Source organism: Micropterus salmoides, unplaced genomic scaffold (genome assembly GCF_014851395.1).
Source record: "Micropterus salmoides isolate LMB-PRFRI ecotype aquatic unplaced genomic scaffold, ASM1485139v1 Ms_hic_scaffold_5, whole genome shotgun sequence".
Lineage (NCBI taxonomy): Eukaryota > Metazoa > Chordata > Actinopteri > Centrarchiformes > Centrarchidae > Micropterus > Micropterus salmoides.
Genome location: NW_024044237.1, coordinates 13,277,949 through 13,298,979, shown reverse-complemented (window position 1 = coordinate 13,298,979; position 21,031 = coordinate 13,277,949). Strand labels below are relative to the sequence as shown.

The 21,031-nt window shown below is 40.3% G+C and overlaps 1 protein-coding gene across 2 annotated transcripts in view; it reads left to right on the top strand.

The window, feature by feature from the left end:
- Positions 1-15,734, top strand: part of ctnna1 (catenin (cadherin-associated protein), alpha 1) — a 95,424-nt gene extending 79,690 nt beyond the window's left edge. The window contains exons 17-18 of one of the 2 annotated variants that reach the window (XM_038700108.1): positions 11,961-12,095; positions 13,790-15,734. In XM_038700108.1, the coding sequence (XP_038556036.1) occupies positions 11,961-12,095; positions 13,790-14,080 (426 nt within the window). In that variant the 3' untranslated portion in view covers positions 14,081-15,734. The remainder of the gene's footprint in view (positions 1-11,960; positions 12,096-13,789) is intronic. The other variant, XM_038700109.1, reaches the window with a different exon arrangement.
- The last annotated feature ends 5,297 nt before the right edge of the window (positions 15,735-21,031 follow it).

Here is a 21,031-nt window from a genome sequence, read left to right as displayed (position 1 = left end):
AATGTTTAAACATATGATCAATATGTCAGTATGGACACGCTACATATCGTAACATCGGTTAGATTCTCCACAATTCAATATGTCAGTTCATTTAACAGAAACAACAAGCCCCAAAGACAAATTCTTATAGATTTACCGTATAAAAAGTAAAAGTGCATAAACCGTCTGTCAGAGCTAGATGAAATGCATGATGTATATTTGATCATTTTTATACAAGTAATATTCAGTTTGAAATAAAACTGTTTCATAGGGCAAGTAGTACTCCGTTTACCCTGTCAGTTCACTAAGTCCATAAAATATTTTTGACAGCAATACCACAGTATACTATAGGCTAATAAGCCCCAAATTATCCTCATCCTTATTCACTCATATTAGGGCTGCATGATTTGGGGAAAAAGTTATATTGCAATTATTGTGGACAATGTTGCGATTTGCGATTCGATTATAATGGAACAAATGGTACTATGAATCTACTTGCTTGATTATCAAGGGAAATGCACAAAATAATGACATTTTGAAACCTATATTTCTCAACTTGAACAAAGTTAAACAATATTTATAACAACTACCAAAGCAGATGTAAAACAGAACAAGGTGACTTTGTTGCTCTACAAAGGAGACTAGAAGGAGTAAATATAGGCACATTGGCATCTTGGCTCTGACTAAATCTACAACTGTCCATTGCAGAGACTCTATCCACAACCTGGAGGAGGAACTGGTATACATGAGTTTATTTGTATAATATTAATAAATAAAGAGTATAATGTTCAGTTAAAAGTATACTGTTGGTAGCCTATAACAATAATATATTAATTACTACATTCATTATAATTTCACAATAGTATACTATTTTACCACTAGTTGAATGTCCCGCCCCATCCAGGCTGTGATTGGTCGATTAATGAACATTGACTGACAAGTATGTCGGCTTTATGAAAAGATGAACATGTTGAACAACAAAAGAACAGATACAGCGAACATTAAATGGCCATCGAGCCAACCCCAAACCTTCCTTATCCTAACCCAGTTTTCTTCTGTATTACCACTTCAACTGCCTACGACGTCACTCTGTTTCTGTCACAGAGCGACTGGGGCGGGGAGGGGGGTTCATGGTAGGTTGTTGTCTTAAGTTACTGGCACACTGCTCATGAATAATTTTTCTGATTGCACGTAGGCCTATCTGTTTTTAGAGGCACTTGTGAGATCCTAGTGTGAGCGTGGATAATGAGCAGACTGCAGCGCACACAGAGAAGACAGTGTCACACACCTTTTCTGTTTTATTAAATCGCACCCGTTTTGCAGTTATGTAATCACACATGACGACATCGCGATTGCGTTTAGATAAATCGTGCAGCCCTAAGAAATATTCATACCATCCTTGTCACAAACTGGCTCAGGGAATGAGACAAAGAGGGAGTCCACCTAAGGTACTTAGTTTAAACAAGTGTAATTTATTAAACTAAAATAAACACAAGTACAAAAAGAAGATGCCACAGCATGGATGTAACCTGGTAGAAGGGAGAGACCGAACTGAAAACATGGGCCAGCTTTTATAGCCTATGGGCCCAGGTGAGCACGATCCGCTGACGACCCTCCCAATTCAGCCAGTTGTCTGCTGTGGTTAGCAGGACAACCTCCAGACAGTGGGATAACTATGATAGGAATGTTCCATCACTGCGACTAATCACAACATTTAAAAGGTGATGTTTATGTGCAACTCCTGACAGCTGCCTTAATGTCCACTGAGTCAGTGTTAAAGAAGGACAGTGTAGCCTTTAGATTTTTTTCTGTCTGGAACTGGATTTAATATTCAACTAGTGGTAAAATAGTATACTATTGTGAAATTATAATGAATGTAGTAATTAATATATTATTGTTGGAACCAGAAACCCAGATTTTAAGGCTAAAGCTTGATTTATACTCCTGTATAGGGTAGCCAGGCATTTATACTTGTGCGTTTGAGTGTCCGTCAATCTGCATTTACACCCCCAAACACTAGTCGGCAGTAGTGCTACAGCGTCCACTGTGTTAACTTTTGCCAGCCGAGCAGGCTAACTTCCGGTTTAGCCCTCCGCTAACGTGAATGGGGGTAAAATTGTATACGTGCGGCTGGTGTAGCCTTTTCAAATGTTATCAACCAAGTGGATCACATTCTGATAGTGAAACAAGTAATTTCGTTCTGGTTGCGACGGTCAAATATATTGATCCACCGTGTTACAGCCGCTGTTTTGGCAGCTAGTAAAAGTTACTTCAAAGCACGGGCACTTCCTGTCGGCTCAGAGACATTGCGAGGCTTCTCAGCCGACCAATCACAGTGCTTACGGCCTGCGTCGACTCGACGTGTAGTTGCATTTGAGGAGGTGCACGTCAGGCTACGGCGTAGGGTAGGGGACTGCGCAGAGGCTACGCCGTCGATTTCACGGAGAAGTATAAATTGCACTTTAACAAACTCAGTTTTCACTTAACCCACTTCCTGACAGGGCTCCAGTTTACCTACACGTGGTTAATAATTCATTTAAGTAAAATGTAGTTTTTTGTGTAATGAGATGTGTTGGACCGGCTGGGGCACTTAAGTTTGTTCCACATGTACTGATATTGGCAAAAATAGCCCATGCATTTTTTCCATAAATTTTGCTCACATTCAGAGCGGATTTAAGAGGTGTATATGAAGTACTTTTTTAAGTATCTTTTTTCGTGCTGGTGCACAACCAGGTGTTCCAATTATGCCAACACATACTGGAAACATCTGCATATAGCTTTCAGCGGAGATCTCTTCCTCATAATGAGCTGCTGGCCTCCAATAGCCCCTGCACATGTGATATATTATTTAAGGTGCCCTCAGATCTTTAACACTACAGGCCCATGTCTATCACAAAGTAAGTGTGATCTGTTCTGACCTAATTGCATCGAATCATCTGAATAGGGAATAAGCCGTTCTGGAAAGTGACTTTTTATGCCTCACTGCCGCTTTTGAAGATGCTTATTCACTTTAATGACAGTGTTATCCCCCGAAGAAAACAGATGGGCAGGTGTGTGAGCATGCAGGCGTGAGAGTGTGTGTATGCCCACATACAAACATGTCTGTTGACTGACCTGCCTCTCTGCAAGCACATGTGTATGGATTTAATACATTTGGGGGACTATTTTATTCTCCCATCCTCAACTATTTGTAGGTACTCGTTTCTCTTTCATTCTTCTGTGTGTGTGTGTGTGTGTGTGTACGTACACTATTAGGGGATTTTGGGGTTTGAAGCACTCAAAGTATGAATAAATAAAGAGCTTTGGCTGTTGGAACAGAAGTCTTTGCAGAGAGTGAGGACCCCTCCAGCCTCTGAACCCATCCAGCTGTCCCTCTTAGCCTTTCTCTCTCAGCAGAGACCAAAACACTAGCAGACCAGGCGACACTCACCCGTAACACATCAGCCAAGGCTCCCAGATGGAGAGATAGGAGAGACAGAAAGAAGAAGGCAGTGCATTTTTGCAGAGAGAGAAACATCCCTCCTGAGAGATGAATCCATTAAGTGTGCTTCGCCTTTTAATTAGCAGTATAATTGCCAGGTGGCAGGGTTTTTTTTGTTGTTGTTGTTTTTTCAAATTTATTTATTTACGCAGGCAGTTTATATTTAGGGTCATATCTCTTAACAAAGCAGGAGATGCCACAGGCCCACTTACAGCAAAGGAATGGCATGTTGGGATGCTCTACATACTCCAGCAGCAATAGTTAAGTGAATCACCACCGAGATGCACACAAACTGACAGAGTCAGAGGAGCAAAGGCAATGCTGGGACTGCTCATTAACCTAGGCATATTAATCACTTGTGCTCTGTGCCTCTGGCCTGGAGGGCCTATGAGGGTTTACTTCTCATATAAAACACATCGGCAGATGGTCCCAGACTGATAGCATCTCACCCTACATTTTCCTTCACAAGACTGTGTCATGGCGTGTTTTGGTACGGGCATATTGTGTTCAACAGAGATACGCAGGTGGACTCGGTCTAGTTTGGGTTTCCTGCAAAACGGTTAAATATGTGTAATAGAGCCTTATTAAAGTTTTAAAGAAATGAGTGTAGTGCAGAGATGAGCTGCAGGATTTAGGTCAGTGCTGTACAAAGGTCTGCACTGCAGTTTATTAAGAATTTATGAGCCTCCACTGCAGGGCACCTTATGAGAATTCCATCTGAGCAGGCTGGTAAACAAATAATGCTATGTAATTGAGATTTATAATGCAAATGTGTTAGCCACTATGTAGCCCATAAATATCTGCTGCTTGCCTGCTCACCACATAAACACGTGCATGTACACATACAAATGCACATAAAATAAGGTTTGCATATTTAGAGAATGGACATGTGCTAGGTGTGTGTGCGTGCGTTTGTTGTGCAGCTTTATTCTCATGATGTATACTGACATACATAGTGTACTTTTCCAATTTGCATTCAATCAGTGGAGATTTATGGTGATCCATGGGCTCTGTTGCTGGTCACAGTCTAATCCCAGCTCTGGCCCTGGACGCTTTACAGCAGACAGGGTTGTAAATTGCCTACTGCAGTGGAGAAGCAACATCACCAAGAGAGCCCACAAATTCTCAGCTCAGCAGTTCAAGGGTCAGGTGCAGTTCAGCCCAACGAAGTGAAGCACACCTTTTTGCCTCTTAAGAAAATACATCAACTCCAAATTGTTTGGAAAGGCATTTTCCCATGATAATTCAATATTTAAAGGCCCGATTTAAAAGAGTTTGGCCTTGAAAGAACCACCTTTCATAACCAGAGAGCTTCTAGAGGTGGAGAATCCAGTTGAAGGAAGATGGAAAAACAGCCAAACTTCGTTTGGATGGTTGGAGAAGACAGACCCTTCATACTTCATGATTTGGTCAGTCTAAATAGTGTATAGCTATTGAAGGCCTTAGGTTTTGGAGCAGGCCGGTATCAAGTTGAGCCAAAAAGGAGTAAAGGTGGGTGTTGGAAGTATAAATGTTTTAACATGCCTTTTTGTACTTACCTATTCTGTTGCAGCCGTGTTAAGTTATCAGTTTAGCTTACAAGTACTACAGTGAATTTCCTGACTGACAGGTGCAGCATGAACATTAACAATTGATGAGGGCCATTTAATTGGTCCCTGTGGTTACCTCTAAAGTCGGTCTTTTTGGCTTGCCCCCAGCTTGATTTTCTCCTGTCACACCCAGACTCTCTGTCTGCTTCAATGTCACATTAACATTCCCAAGTGCCAGCGTGATTGAATTGCGCCTCTTGCAAATATGGAGCATCTTTTTAGCAGATGCAGTGAGGAGAGGAGATCTGGCAATGATCATTCTGTTTGAAATGCATCTTGATTGACATTGGTAGACCATGGCAGATATTATATTAAGCCATCCGCCATAACCAAATCCGCATCAGAAGTGTGAAATCTAATGTATAGCACATTAACTGTAAAGCCCATTAAAATAGACTGCGCAGGGATCATCAGCATATTCAACTTCATCAGGAGGTCTAAAACACTTGAGCTTCTCACGCACTTTCCTCAGTGCTTTTTTTTGAAGTGCTCTCATCTATCTTCATTAAGTCAAATTTAGCTGTTGTATTTACTGCCACTGTTTTCAAGTTTTTAATTTCATTTAATATATTAAACATTTTTTAAGTCTACAGACTACCTTGGAATCGATCATTTCCTATCCCTATCTTCTACTTCAGTTTCCACCTAAAGTAACCGAATGGTCTTTCCAGTGCTTTCTTTCCTGTATATCCTTAAATTTTGCAATAGATCTCAGTCGCACTATTTTTTCCCCAGTGGCAGTCAGCTCACTTTATCATATATACCTTTGCCTCCCAGCATCCCGCATCCCCTGCGGTAGTTTTGAGGTGTAATGGCAGATAAAGGTTCCCACTGGCTTCTTGTCCTGAAGGTCATTTCTCAGGTTAGGCACAGTTAAATATCTGCAACCCTCTACCACACACGCGCACACACACGCACACGCGCATCGGGATCCGGACTTGGACAATTCTGAATTGATTCACAAATGTCAATCAATTATCTAGAGGTTAATTGATAACGTAATGTTGACAGAACAAAAAAGGCGGAACTCAGAAATGCGGAAGTGCAGCTCCCGACCGTCTGTGTGGTGCACACAACAGAGACTTGTTCTCCCTGATTGGCACAAACAGGTAGCTGTTGAATGAATGACTGCTGCTACTAAACTTTCACATGAAGAATAAAATCAATGCGCAGCTAACGTTAATGATTTTCACTTGCGCACTGTGCAGCACGGTAGCACTTAGCTAGCGTCCTCTCCACATTCTTCAAAGGAAAACTATGTGACATGCGGCAAGCGACCGGAGCAGGGGAAATATGGACGCTATGTTTCAGTCTGGCAGTAAATGTAAAGTGTAGGTCACTGTGTGTCTTTTAATTAAAGTCTGTCTGTCGTCTTCCAACTACTGGAAAAGTGAAGGCAGACTGCGGTCTGGAAACTGAGGACAGGACTGTTTAGGACATAGCTAGTACGCAAATGAACAAAATGCCGTTTCTCAATGCCCGTGGTGCTCAATACAAGATTACAGAAATCAACCTACAGGACAAGACACCAACATGACACTACACGAGACAAAAAAGGAACAGATATACTAAGGTGGAGTGAACGTGGTTTGGCTGGAGCGTTGTAAAGTGCGTAGTTCAACCCCCATCTGACTCTATACTAATAATTAGTACTAATAATGTTAACTAGTAACATTAAACAGCTGCATTTCATTACTACCTACTTGTTTGGATTGTTACAAACACCTTGATTTAAGTAGCAAGTAGTCACACTGAGAAAAACACATCTTTATTGCGGCTTATATTTGTTTTATAATCACATCGTAGCCCTCATATTCGTAACGAGGATCCCTAAAAATTTCCACCCTTGAGGTGATGCATCGAGATATCAAATTGAATCATTGACCTGATAATCGTAATTGAATCGTGAGGCCAGTGAAGATGCACACCCCTACACACAGGCACACAGATTTTTGTTGTTTTCTTTACACAGTGAAGCTCTCCTGAATGAAGGTTTTTGTGTTTGTTTGAGCTTGGCTTTTAACTGTGGCAGGAGAACAAATTGGTCTGTCAGTACATTATGATATGGGGTGATTTATAGGGTTGAGCCGTAGTTATCAGTATACTTTAGGAAATAAAAACGCATTCTTTTTAACTGTTAAGCTGAACTTTCTCTCTCTTAAATAACCAGACCAAAGGGCAGGAACTAGAACAGCAAAGTACCTCTAAACAAAAACACCTCACTTAGATCTGAGAGCAATGGGAGTATCACTTTTCTCACAAACTGAAGGGACTGAAAAACAAAACATGTCAGAAAACCCTTGTTCACTGCCCTGTGGCACTCCCCAACAGGTTGCTGGCAGCAGCACATTAGAATGCTGCCGTGTCACTAAATATTGGAAATTGGTATTTCCTCTGGGTGATGTGTCCTGAAAGGTCAGTGCTGGGCGGCAGCAGTACAGTGGCTCTGTCTCTGCTCTGTTTAATGGAATTCAGCAGAACTGCATGGCATTTCCAATGATGGGACCTGACCTTCCTGATCATCATTTATATCATGGACATTACCCAACACGTAGCACAGTGAAATCCTTTTGTTCAACATCCTGCTTTGTCATTCTTATTCCCTCATTTTCTTTTCTTCATGGCCTTTGTTGTTGTTGTTGAGGGGAAGAAATAGTTTTTGCTTTTGTTTAGACTTCACTATGAACCTCCTCTAGAGAAACTTAAATGCTAAGGAATATAAAACAAAGCAATAGTTGCCCACACACTAAGAAAATGAGACCCTCATGAATATGGAATATACTAAATGTCATGTAAGACGTTGTTACTTAAGAGATAAAATTTGTAAATTAGAATAATGATCAGCTACCCTTTGATCCAACTTTCATGAATCACCTTAATTTTTCTGACAAGGCGCTTAAACCCAGCAGAGAAGGAGATTAGAACAACTCCGTAAGAATCGCTGACATTTCTACCTGTACTACTGCTCCTTTTTGAAAGACGGTGACTCACCTTTTCTATTAGTTTGCCTTGAAAAGATATCCAGAGTTGTGTGATGGAGTCTCAAGTGCCCTTCCCCCTCGTTGCCATCTCTCAATACCAGCTGACGAAGCAAGGTTAACTGTCCCAGTCTGTAACTGGCCACACAGCAGAGGATATATCATCGGGTTTGAGGAACATTTTACAGCAGCAATCGGGCAAGATGGACATTTTTTTTAATACAATGATGGGCTCTAATGGTGGAAGTCTCTTAGAGGAGAGCATCACTCAGCAGGAACAAGAGTGATGATCCCTTTCTTTTTACACACTGGAGCAAGTTTTGTGACATGGAAACTGAATTGTTGGAATTGACCCTTTGCTAAGCCACACCCCGTATACACAGCTGGCCAATCACAGCGCAGTATAGGACTTGCTCTGACTGTGGTCCGACACTTTCATGGATGCACTCCATTGACACTAATGCAAAGAGTCGTTTTCTAGCTTTTTTTGGCTGTATTTTTCTAAGATATTAACACTTAATAATAGTTACAGTTGGTACCCAGAGTGGTTGAAAGGAGAAGTACAATTTATTCTGTTTCCAATACCTAACATAAATCCAGAAATGTCGGCCGTAGATTGTTCCTAATGTAATGTTAGTTAGCTAACGCTAGCTAACTTCCTACTGAATGTAACGTAATAAAGTCCTACTGTTCTGCTTTTTAATGATTGTAATTATGAATAGAGGCCTACCCAGCTATACAGGAACAGTGTTGATCGTTCATATCGTTGTCTTTTGTCTCACTCGTCGGGGTATGCGGAGGTTCACTTGTACTGTGTGAGTGGTAGGCTTTAGCTTCTATCTTTCATTTTTTTCACGTCCGTTTGAGTCAGTTTGACAGCCTGAATACAACCTTCAAATATATAATGCAACTGCAAAACTGTCTGCTTCTTTCTGAGATCGCTTTTTCCAACAAATTTGACAATATTTCTCCGGGGAGTGCAGTAATAGACAGTGTTAGCGCCGACAGTTTGTTGGACTTAGCAACAGAAACTAAGGGGGGCGGGGCTTAGCGAAGGGTCAATTGTGAGGCTAGATGTGATTTTCAGTTTGCCTGCTGGGTTATGGTGTTTACACATCCTGAGGATACATTAACAAATATGTTAAACAAATACACCTACAGTATATGCCCCACTTATTATGTATTTGCACTATTAATTATGTATTAACCATAGCAGAGACCAAAGGTGTCTGGTGACATGTGAGTTACCTACCGATACATCTGGTTTCTGGAAACATGGCACAGGGAAGGTAGTCTGCAAGGTACTTTAGTTTCTGAAACGATAATGAGCTTGTGAATTGCACCCTAGTTAATCACACACAGTGCTTCTGTTTTCATTACCAAAACAATCCAAGGTGTTCTTGTCTCTTCTCTGTACAACTTATGTATTCACATGTCACAGTCAGAGCAGCCTTGCAGAGTTTCCTGAGTGCTGAGTGAAGCCAGCAGCTGAGCTGAGTATGAGCACAAGTGATGCTTTCACAGTGCCCTGCTCTCAGCCGTCTGAATACTTCCCCAAGCCCTCATTAGCATGGCTGCTGCATTCAGCCTCATCCCAGGTCTTTGCGATTGCGTGCGCACACACACACACACACACACACTCGCTCTCGCTCTCACTCTCGTTCTCTCACACTCACTCACTCACTCACTCACTTACTTACTTACTTACTTACTTACTTACTTACACCCCCCTCCCCCCTACAGTTGAATCCTCCTGTCTATGTCCCGTTTCCCCTGTTGGATTTCTTCCTCTTATTTACTCCTCCATACCGTTCCCCCTCTGGCTTACTCTTCATCCCCGTCTATTCTCCAACTACTTATTTTTCTCTGGTTCTTTAGTCTTTTTTTTTTAACCGCCCTTCATTTCCCATTTTCTCCAGCATCCCAGCAATGTATTAGTCCTCTCCTGTATGATGATCATCCCCTCCAGCTCTCTCTTCCCATCATCTCCTCTTGCATACCTTTCTTTAATAGAATGTCAACTCTACTTAGCACATCCTTCTATTAATCAGGAGAGGATGGTAATGATGATATTCCATTTTATTCATATTGTCATAGAGCCCTCACTAAGGAAAGATGTAATGGGTTTAGTTGTATTTGGTTTTGTGGCCTTTTGTGTTTTATGTATGTAAATAAGGTGTTTGAGTATGGTGGAAGGATGGTTCACTTATTTATATTTATTTGTGTGTCTACTATAGCACCCTATTACTGTGATGATACTGTACACAGTTGTGCTAGTTGGGATGGCTGCATGTCTGGGAGTATATTCAGCGGAGCGCTCGACACTCACAGCAGGGATGCTGACCCCGCTCAGCAGGATTAGACGCATCATAGTTTCTATGTGTCCAAAAACCTTTGCATAGAGATAATAAAACTGTGATTTCTTCACCTTTTTGTGGATTGGCCGAAATGGCCATTTTTTGGGAGATGTCCATCATATGTTCACTTACAGCCAGACAGAGTGCCTCCTCATTTTGTTTAGACACATGCAAACACTCTTGCACACTTGAGTTCTTCGACATTGACCTTACCAGCTGAGACTCCATTAATTAAGCGATTGGATGCTATTACCTCCCTTTCCCCTTTTCCTGCACTCCGAATTAACAGCTGCCAAAGGACTCTTCCTTCAGACAGCCAACCACCTGCAAATACCGGTGTTTTAGCCAGTATTTTTGCTTGGCTTGCTCACTCACATGGTTGCCCCAATGCTTTTCACAGGTGTAGTTGGTTCAGTAGGTGATTTGAAAAGCTGCCAGCCTCTCATTATCTGAAACGGGAGTCAGCCTCGCCATGTCTTGATCATTGCTGACAATACCGTTTGTGTGTCAGGTCACTCTGCTAAGATCTACAATCTGATGTAAATCGTCAGAGCCCCTTCAGAGTGTTTATATATCTCACTTGATGAGCTGCTCAGAAGAGTACTGTGGCCTAATTACTATGCTGGCAGGTGGCTTGTCTAGCAAACTAGGAAGGGGATTGGAAATGGTGTTCCAAGGAAGAACCCAAGTCTAATTATGACGAGATGAAATAATTCAGAAAGATTGCCAATGCTAAATGACATGCATTTGTGGGACTGACACTTTCAAGTGGGTGTTATGATAAATTATTGGATTTCCCGAGGCTGTTTTTTAATGGCTCAATTTTGGTTTTGTGTTGTATTGTTAATGCCTTGTTGGATTTAAGAATAAGTCTGTCTTACAACTTGGTATTGATCCCATAACCTCAAAATAGTTGCCACACACTTTAAACTTCTCATCCACTACATGTTTCCTCTGAGAATTGAAATTATTGATGCCTATTTGAGTGCTTTCCCAAACCTCAGCAGTTCATTTGCGCATCACACTTAAAAAAAAGTCATTGTTTCAGTTGTTGTGATGGAGGGTTTTCAAAGATTACTGACAGCTGGGGTGATTACTTTTATTAATTTTGAAAACTCATCTACGAACTGCGCTGCTGCTACTTTAGATCAAGTATTTTTGTTTCCAAAAAGACCTCACACAAGATTATTACGACCATAATGTAATTGATTGACAGCAGTGTTTGCCTCCTAATAGAATTTGCATTTTGTGTGACTTGATCGTGCTTAACCCTGTGAAGATGTGTAATCAATCTACCAGGTTGTGGGCGTGCGTTTGTCATTTTGGCTCTGAGCATGTCCCTAATGTGGGTGTCTACCTTACCTGTCACACTGCTACTAACTCATCTTGATAAAGTGTGAGATCACTGCGTCTGTAGAATCACATAAATATTCAGATTGAGTAGCGCCTGCAGGTGACAAGAAATTGATTCATTGTACAACCTGCAAGCAGGTAGCAGTATAACTACAAACCTATTTGTGCTTATAAAGTAATTGATGTGTATGTATATGACGCGTGTTGTCTTTCTGTGTCACAGTGTCCCGACTCTACCTGTAAGCAGGACTTGCTCGCCTACCTACAGCGTATTGCCTTGTATTGCCACCAGCTCAACATCTGCAGCAAAGTCAAGGCTGAGGTGCAGAACCTTGGAGGAGAGCTTGTTGTCTCTGGGGTAAGTCCAACGTCATTTTAACCATGAACACTGCGAAAGGCCCCTCAGTCACTAAGGGCTTCAGGCTGCAGGCCAAAGTGACCCAAATCAGATTTTTTTACTCATATGTGACTCAGATCTGATCTTGAAAAATGTGAACAGGCCAAATCACATGGAATCTGATCTTTTCCAGTTCGGATTTGGGCCACTTTCATATGTGGTCCAAATCTGTTACAGATCGGATCTTTTTAAATGCGACCTCAGTCTGGACACTCAGGTCGGAATTGATGTGACTTTGACATCACTCTAGAGCAGCTGTTCTGTTGTAGATGGAGCCGCAATGAACAAAAAAGCTCCCCAAAGCCATTATTATACATGTGGCTCTCTTCCTCCTCTTCATCTGCTCTCATTTCATTTCATTCCCTTTCTTATACCTGAAATCCACCAGATCGCGAGCTCTCTCCTGAGTTATGTGCATACTATTTGTCTGAGCGGACACAGTGGAGAGAGAGAAAGGGAGAATGTTGTAGGGCAGTAGTGTTGTCCAGCACCAGAAACTGTAATGAAAAGAACAGAAAGTTGTGAATACTTGTCATAATTCGGGAGAAATGTGACCTGCGAGAGCACAATAACTTACTTCTGTAGCTGACAGCGTGCTGCATTTGACGTCATGTTATTCCGCTGCGCATGCAATCGGATCTGGGAAAAAAATTGGAATTGAGCATTTAAAGCCTGCAGTCTGAACATAGCCTAAGAGTAGTAGACCAGTTGAAATGAAGTATTAAATTGAACCGCTTTTGAGGATGGCAGGGCGCAGTCAGAGTCGGTGGCAGTAATGCAGCTTCTGAGGTAGCCACGTGCCAGTGAAGAGTGAAAGATGATGCAAACAGATTTCAAAACATTCCCAAAAATGGTAAATATCTAAATTGAGGCATGGAGTGTTGTCTCTTTCTGTAACCTTAAGGATGCACACAGTGCATTTTAGTGAGGAACAAGAACCGCATTTACTGAAAATGAAATCTCCACAGGGTACTTTAATTGCTAGAAAAATCATTAAATCAATAAAAAGCATTGGCTACTTTCTTAAGTTTTATTATCTGGTGTGCTGCCCAAATAAATTAAAAATATTAAACTTAATGGCATCGGCTGTTGTATGATTCATTCTGCCCTGCAACTTACAGCTTATGTTTTATAATGAATAAACAGAAAAATAATGACTTCATCTGTAGTAGAAAGGACTAATGTTGTCCAAATGTTTCCTAACCTTTTTACTACTTAAGATAACACTGTATAAAGCCGATGTTTACAAACCCTTTTAAGCATTAATTAACCACTTACTTGCCAGTCCAGTTAATTAAAATAGGTTGCCTCAGTGTGCAGGAAGTAATGAATTCCTCCCTCCTCTCTGTAGGGCTGAAATGAGCCAATGCTTCCAACATTTCCTGTCAAGTGTCACCAGTGTCTCTGAGGCTATTAAGTTGTGGAGATTAAATTAGTGTGACCTTTTTCTATATTCTCAAATTTCTCACATCTGTTTGTAAGCCAGACAAACTCTGAAAGGTCGCTAATTCTTCCGTACAAACTTTCAAGTCTTGCCCCCCCCCCCCCCATGACATGAATTCAAAACAGATGTAAATGTAAAGAATAACAGCCTTAGCTTTCACCAAGCTTAACCTTTTTTCTGGTGCTCTCTCCTGTCTCTTCTACGTACTCAGTTGGACAGCGCCATGTCCCTCATTCAGGCCGCCAAGAACCTGATGAACACAGTGGTATCCACTGTCAAGGCCTCCTACGTTGCATCCACAAAGTACCAGAAGAGCAAAGGCATGGAGGCGCTCAACATGCCAGCTATCTCCTGGAGGATGAAAGCTCCCGAGAAGAAGCCTCTGGTGAAGAGAGAGAAGCAGGATGACGGCCAAACCAACAGAGTTAAGAGGTCGTCTCAAAAGAAGCATATCAACCCCGTGCAGGCTCTGAGCGAGTTTAAAGCCATGGATAGCATCTAGACTCCCCTGTTTTTGATTCCAGAGAAGACAAAATATTGACCAATGAGTTTATATATAGATGGAGCTCGTCATTCTATCAGGGGAAAAAAAAGGTTTTATAACATATGTCCCACCTTGCGTTGATGGCTTGCCTGTTTGACCCATTATATTCCTACACTGCCTAATTTCTATTCCATGAATTCAGATTTGCTCTAGTCTATAGCATTAACTGTCTCTTTTCTGGAAAATGCAGTTAGAGGGAAATCAACTGGACAAAGTTTGTTGTTTTTTAATTAGATTCCACTTTTTCCTTTCAAGTTTATGTAAGGAAGAGAAGTGGATTTCATAGATATAAGAACCCATGATAAAAGGCTTGTGATTATGTTGTATCTTAACCAGTTTTATAGTAATACTGTGGGGTCTCTGGTGTTTTCCACTATACTGTTTGATTATGGCAAAATACCTTCTGTACTGCAAATATCAACTATGCAAAATCTCAACTGCCTTGTTGTAACTTAAGCAATAACTGTAGCTCATTTGGATGTGCTGGGCTAACTGGTAAGATTTAAAATATGTTTTGGTTCCGCCTTAAGGAGCCAAAGTCTATATATTTCCATGTCTGCCTGCATTTTTATAACTTTATACATACTTTGTTATGCCACTATAAACAGTTCAAACTGATCTTTAACACTGTTCTCAGTGCTGGATGACTATTTGTTCCCCCTTGTCTTTTTGTTTTTTATAATTTAAACATCTCAAGTTTTATTTTTGTGTTTTCTTTTTCATATTCACATGATGCAGCAAACCAAAGGTGACATATTCCTCCCAGCCTTGTGTTTTGCTGCGTTACTGGTACAAGTGCTTGATCCTACACTTAAGGCACACAGATCCACCCAGTTGAGTCAGACTTTGTAAATAAGCCCCAACTCCTCAGAGTCTGGCAGAACCCAGTGGGCTAAACAATGAACGGACCCCGTCGGTACTCTCCAAAGCCGACAAGCTTCATTAACTGTCAATGAGACCAAACACCTCCGCAATTTGAGAATGTGTCCAAATCGAGGGATCAATATGTTTTCTCTCCGCAGCTTAGAGGTAGGCGAGGAAAGGAGGGGATTTCAGTGACTTTAAACTCTTGCTTATTGTTTGTATTTGTTATCCTTAAGCCTGAACACTAATCAAGATTTTATGTCATGCACAGTCTTTAGAAAAACTAAAAACAAGTTGGCAGGTGGCAGGCTTTAAAATTAAACTTTTTTTTTAACTTCAGGTAACAACTGTGGGTTGTAGTTGCTCTGTGCAGCTTGTTTTCCAGTTGTACACAGTACTCTGCTGCATAGCGGTGCACTGATGTACGGCGAGGCTTTGAAATCCTGCTGCTTTGGTCTTGGGGCTGAAGCTTTGTTTTGCTCTTTTGACGTCTGTGAACTATAGCAGGATAGTTATTTGACAGGTTTTGTTTTTTTTTACTGTAGAACCAAGCAGTTCGAGAGTGTTTTTCCTCACAGTTTGTCTTTTGCTGTGTTTGAGTTTGAATTTGAATCTTGAGTGATATCAAAACTACTTTGCTGTGGGTTTTTTTTTTTTTTTTTTTTGTTATTGAGAGCTGACTTATTAGTGCACACGTTTCTTATATTCATGTGCCTGCTTTATATCTTAATAAATAATTCAAATGAAACCATTGTTTTTATTTTTTTATTTGTACTGCATGCTGAAGTAATGTCTGTCTCCTCTCCCTTGAACCCTTACTTATATACTTTGTTTTGCCTTTATACCAAATTCTTGTTGTAGTAACAGATTTGCAAGCCCTAAAGAATAATTTTGCTCTGAAAGGTTAACGGGGTTTTTGCACCCCCCCAAATATGCTATTGTGCATAATTTAAGCATTGTAATACTATGGACTCTTAATTGGGAGGTAACTATAGTCTGTATTACTGACTTATGGGCTGTATTTATATGTATAACTTGCTCTACTGTTGTGGGTTATTTTCTCTTAGCTTTTAACATCAAACACATTTTTCAGTCTTCTGGTGATGTTTCTTAAACACTAGCCTGTGAAGAAAATGCAGTGGGAGAACAAAGAAAAGTGCACAATGTGAAGATAAATATATCTGAGGCTTATATGGAATGAAAGGTCTTATTTTCCCCCAGAGTGCTGTAGTAATCGCACATCAGAGTGAGTGAGTCAACACTGGAGAAGACAAATCCATGATGATTATTTATTGAGTTGTTTAGGTAGACCCCCACCTCATCTACATCCTCTTAAGATTCCTCAAGTCAACGTTTCCCAGAATAACTTTGAGCAACCCACAGAAAACGGATATTAAATAGATAAAACCTAGTGGCAGTAGAGTCAGAAGATTTCCATACCCTGACCTGATGACTTGAGCAATCAAATTGTTCTTGAGCGCTGCATTACTTTAGGATGTGAATATAAAACTTGGAAAACAGAGTATACAGGACACTGCTGTCAAATTGTATAAGATGGGTACTGTTGACGTGATCTTTGGTGGCACCTTTCTCCACATGGTTTGGGATTGCACGATAAATGTCTTTTTGGAAAATGTTACAAAATCCCTGGGTAGGATTATAGGTCATAATATCCCTTGTGACTCAGTGTTGTGTTTAAACTACAAATAAGGCAAGTTGAACAAACAATAAGAACTGGATGTACAGCTGCAGAAACAAGATCATGAGCAGGGAATTGGAAGCACTGAATAGTTGATATTGTGAATTTGAGACATTTTTAACAGTCTCTTTATAAGACTATGCCAATATATGAGAAGATTCTTTTGGTAATGACAAGTATCAAGAGAGTACTTTTGTATAAATACTTTATATACGTGTTTTAAAAGGCAAAACCATGCTTATACAAGAACAAATTAGAGGTACTTGTACTTTACTTGACAATTTCAATTTTATGTTATTTTATATTTCTACTCTACTGCAATTCAGAGGGAAATATTGTACATTTTACTTCATTTATTTTAACAAACTTTAGTTATTAGTTACTTTATGAAGATTCAGATTATTAATTCAAAATATAATCAACTAAAACATTAAAATGTATTGTGGATTTATGTGAACTACCAAGCAGTGGATAAAGTACAGTAGTTGAAATTAGCCCTACCTTTGCCAACTACAACATTTAAATGATGGACACATTAATGCATCACTATTTATGATCCAATAATATATATTATTCTGAAATACATTTGTTCACTAGAGAGATGATTACAGACCCTTTTCACAGCCGACACTTTGACTTGTCAAAGCAGAGTTAAGCAGAGGTGTAAATAATAAATTTAACAATTTAATGATGAGTTCAAACAAAACCGCTGAGCTGCATCAGTTTCAGGGCAGCTAACACCTTGTTAGCTACCGTTGGTCAGGCGGTCAAGTGTGAGTGCATTGTGCCAGGACAGAGGCTGGAAGGGGTGCTGCTGCGTGCTGTTATCACTGCATCTGTGGACCCGGCCAACGAAGTGTACACATTATGCAAGCATGCCCAGACTTTCGACACCTGCAATTCCTTCTATGAATTTTTTTTTTAAACGTGTCAAGAACATTTTCCCCTGAACAACAACAAGTCATGTGTTTACACACTGAAGGACCGCTTAGTTGCAGGACTGGGGGGTCAAGCTGACCTTTGACAGAAATATCACTTACAAGCGCACTAATGGCTAGAAGGATGTTATTCTGAGATGGTTCACCACCTACGCTGACTGCCCTCAGCACTTCCAATGGTAAGTAAAACTTGATTCATTAGTATTTTTTAACACTTCTGTTTTGTAGATTATTTAGCAAGTTGCGCATGCTACAGCCTGCTTTTTTATGTTTTGTGTCAACATGCTGACATGGACATGTTGGTTATATATGTCTCACACATTCTGCGGTGTGTTATCGGCGCTTGATATGGTTGTGTGGTATGTATTTCTGACTTGGGTGTCAGTACCCTTAATGGCCCAAGTCTTGTCTGCCACACCCTTGAAGCCTGTCTATAAATCGTGTAATGCTCAAGTAGTTGTGACACAGAGTGGGGTGCTCATGTCTGATGCATGTGTTCATATGCAGTTTGTAGCCATGGCAACTTCAGCCAGTGGTATCTGAATGAAGGCCATGTTTCTGTGAGGCTGGAGCCTTTTTTAGTAGCCGAGACTTGTCTAAATGCAGCTTAAAGTACTTTTCAAAGTAAAGGATCTGAACACTGCTTGCAACCACCACACAAAGTTGAAACTATCCTCCTCACTCCAGAAATGTCACTGACTCCAGGCCCTGACATCTTCATGGAACTTTACTTTATAAAATCAATCAGTATGTGGTACCATGCACACACAAACGAAAGAAATGGGAAAAAATAAAACAACTCCCTGGGCAGGCCTAGTCAGCAGCATGGGCCGTACATTTCTCAGTGGTCTTTATGCTTGTAACCTAATTTCATTGTAAGCCTGGAGTTCCATAACGACCCATTCACTATTACTCATATTCATTATCATGAATAGAATTTTAAAATATAAATCTTCCACTTCATCTATGTGTAAAGTGGGTCCTCACTAACTATTACGAGTGGCCACGTTCGGAGTGAATCTGCCCACTGCAATCTTAATATGTCCAGGGCAGTTTGAATGAGTCTGAATGTAGAAAGGAGCAGTAACGTTTGAAACTGTAACGACCTTACACCTCAGTTAATGGTAATAATAAATCTCCCATGGATTTCAGCGAGTCCTGGGTGTTGATATAGCATTTGACATCGGATGACAGAGTGTTGTAGTGCGTAAAGAAAAACAAAACAAAACAAAAAAACAAGCTAGTCACCGGGTCTGTCAAAAGTTGAAATTACTTTTCACTCGACTATGAACCTGTTGACACTAGGTAACATGCTTCGTAGGACAATGAAAATTGTACTCAGTGTACAGACAACAATGCAGACTAAATGTTGTAAAGCAAATGTTCCAAATGTGATAGATTCTCTTTGCTGCTGTGGTCTGCTCCATCATTGCCAGCCTCATCCACAGAGTACCTCTACATAAAGTAAAGTTTTCAACCCTCAGAGGTCACAGTGAGATTTTCTTTAATTTATATTTTATTGCCACTTTGCAAGACTGTCTTTGTTTTTTTTAAATCCCTTAAACTAGTTTTTTTGCTTTACAATATAGGCTCTTATCAGAGTACATACTGTAGGTCATTTTCACACTTTTCACAACTTTCAAACATGTTAGCATCCATGTATGCCAGATGAATATACCCCTGTAATACATTTGTATGTTTAACGCCATTGTTTATATTTAATTGTGGGCTGATGGTGAATCTTAGTTTGCTTGGTGGAGCTGTCCAGTCTGCTGTGGTGCTGATTACTATTTGCTTTCCTTTCTCAAAGTCAGAATGCACAGCTTGCTACAGCTGAAATTATCAGTTAAATCAGACAACGATCAGCTTAATTTTTTAGTCAATAGACACCAGATTTTTCAGTAATTATGTTGATAATCAATTGGGCTAGTTGTGTGTCATTTTGTAAGCAGACAATACCAAAAAAAATGCTGTTTCTGACCATTGATATGTGAATATTTGCTGGTTAGTCCTGCATGATGGTCAATTGAATATCTTTGGGGTTTTGAGTGTTGGACGAACAAAACAAGCAACTTGGAAACGTTATGCTTGACTCAAAGCCATGCCATTCTAATTTTTAAATGTTACAGTTAATCATTTTAGATGAAGCCAAAATCTAACTTTTTCTTTGGCTGAAGTAGTGTTTACAGTCATAATAGTTAACATCAGGGCCGTGTTAGTAGAAAATTGTCTGCCATCAGAGATTTTGCCATTCCACATGTACCGTTGGTAGTTATCCCTGTAATATGTCTGGGTCTGTTAGGGCTTTGAGAACAATATTGTAAATCAATGAGCAGTAGTGATTTTTGTAAGGAATTTAATTAATTCACTGGATCAGCCAAAACCAGACATTTCTGTCTGGTATATCATCCATAAACAGTTTCCCAATCGATTTTCTATAATATCTATATCTATCTATCTATATATATTTCTATATATATCTATAGATAGATAGAGTCATGTAACAACACTGAAGAAATTTGCTACAATGTAAACTAGTGAGTGTACAGTGTGTGTGTATGTATATATATATATACATATGTATAATTATTGTGTGCTGGTTTGGTGTTTGTATGTTCCAGGTGTTACAGGCTGTCTATAGGCAGGCAAGCAATGACACAAAAAACACGTCACTTTACTAATGCCATCAAGTGAGTGTGAAACGATACTTTGCAACGCCCATCTTGTAGGATAGGACTGGCAACACATTGGTGTTATAGTCCATTACTTGAATCAATGTTTAACAACAGAACATCTTTTCAGGGCATTGCCTTTAAAATGGTTTAGTGTGTTCTTTCTTCCATTGCAACTGTTCAGAAGAAGTCATGCTCTATTACGCAACACTTGCAGTCATGCTAGAAAAAATGATGGTCATACAAAACATGATTAGTGTTATGGTTGTCTGAGGCGTGTCAAAATTGTATGCTTAGTTGTATAAGGCTAGGCTTATAGATTTTGACCCCGGTTTAGCATTTTATTGCTCTCACCGGATGTTTAAGCTTGAGCCCACCACAGTTGCCCACGGAGGACCACATCTCTATAAATATGGCTGGTCCCCAGAGACCAGTCGAGTCTTGACAGATAATAAGACGACGGTTTCTCCTCTGAAACGGGAGACCTAAACCCTCCAAGGCCCTGTGCAGTAAAGCAACACAGTGTGACTGTATGAGGCATTTGAATGCAGATATGATGCAAAAGTGACAACACAGAGCAGCCCCTCATGTCAACCCCCCCCCCCCCTTGCTAGTTTCCTCCCACCCGTGTTTTGCTGTGTCACTCAAACGGCTGTCGTCGCATGACACGTTTGAATGAAGTTTTATCAATCACAGTGGCCAAGCGTGACAGTTTAAACAATGAGGTAAGTTTTCT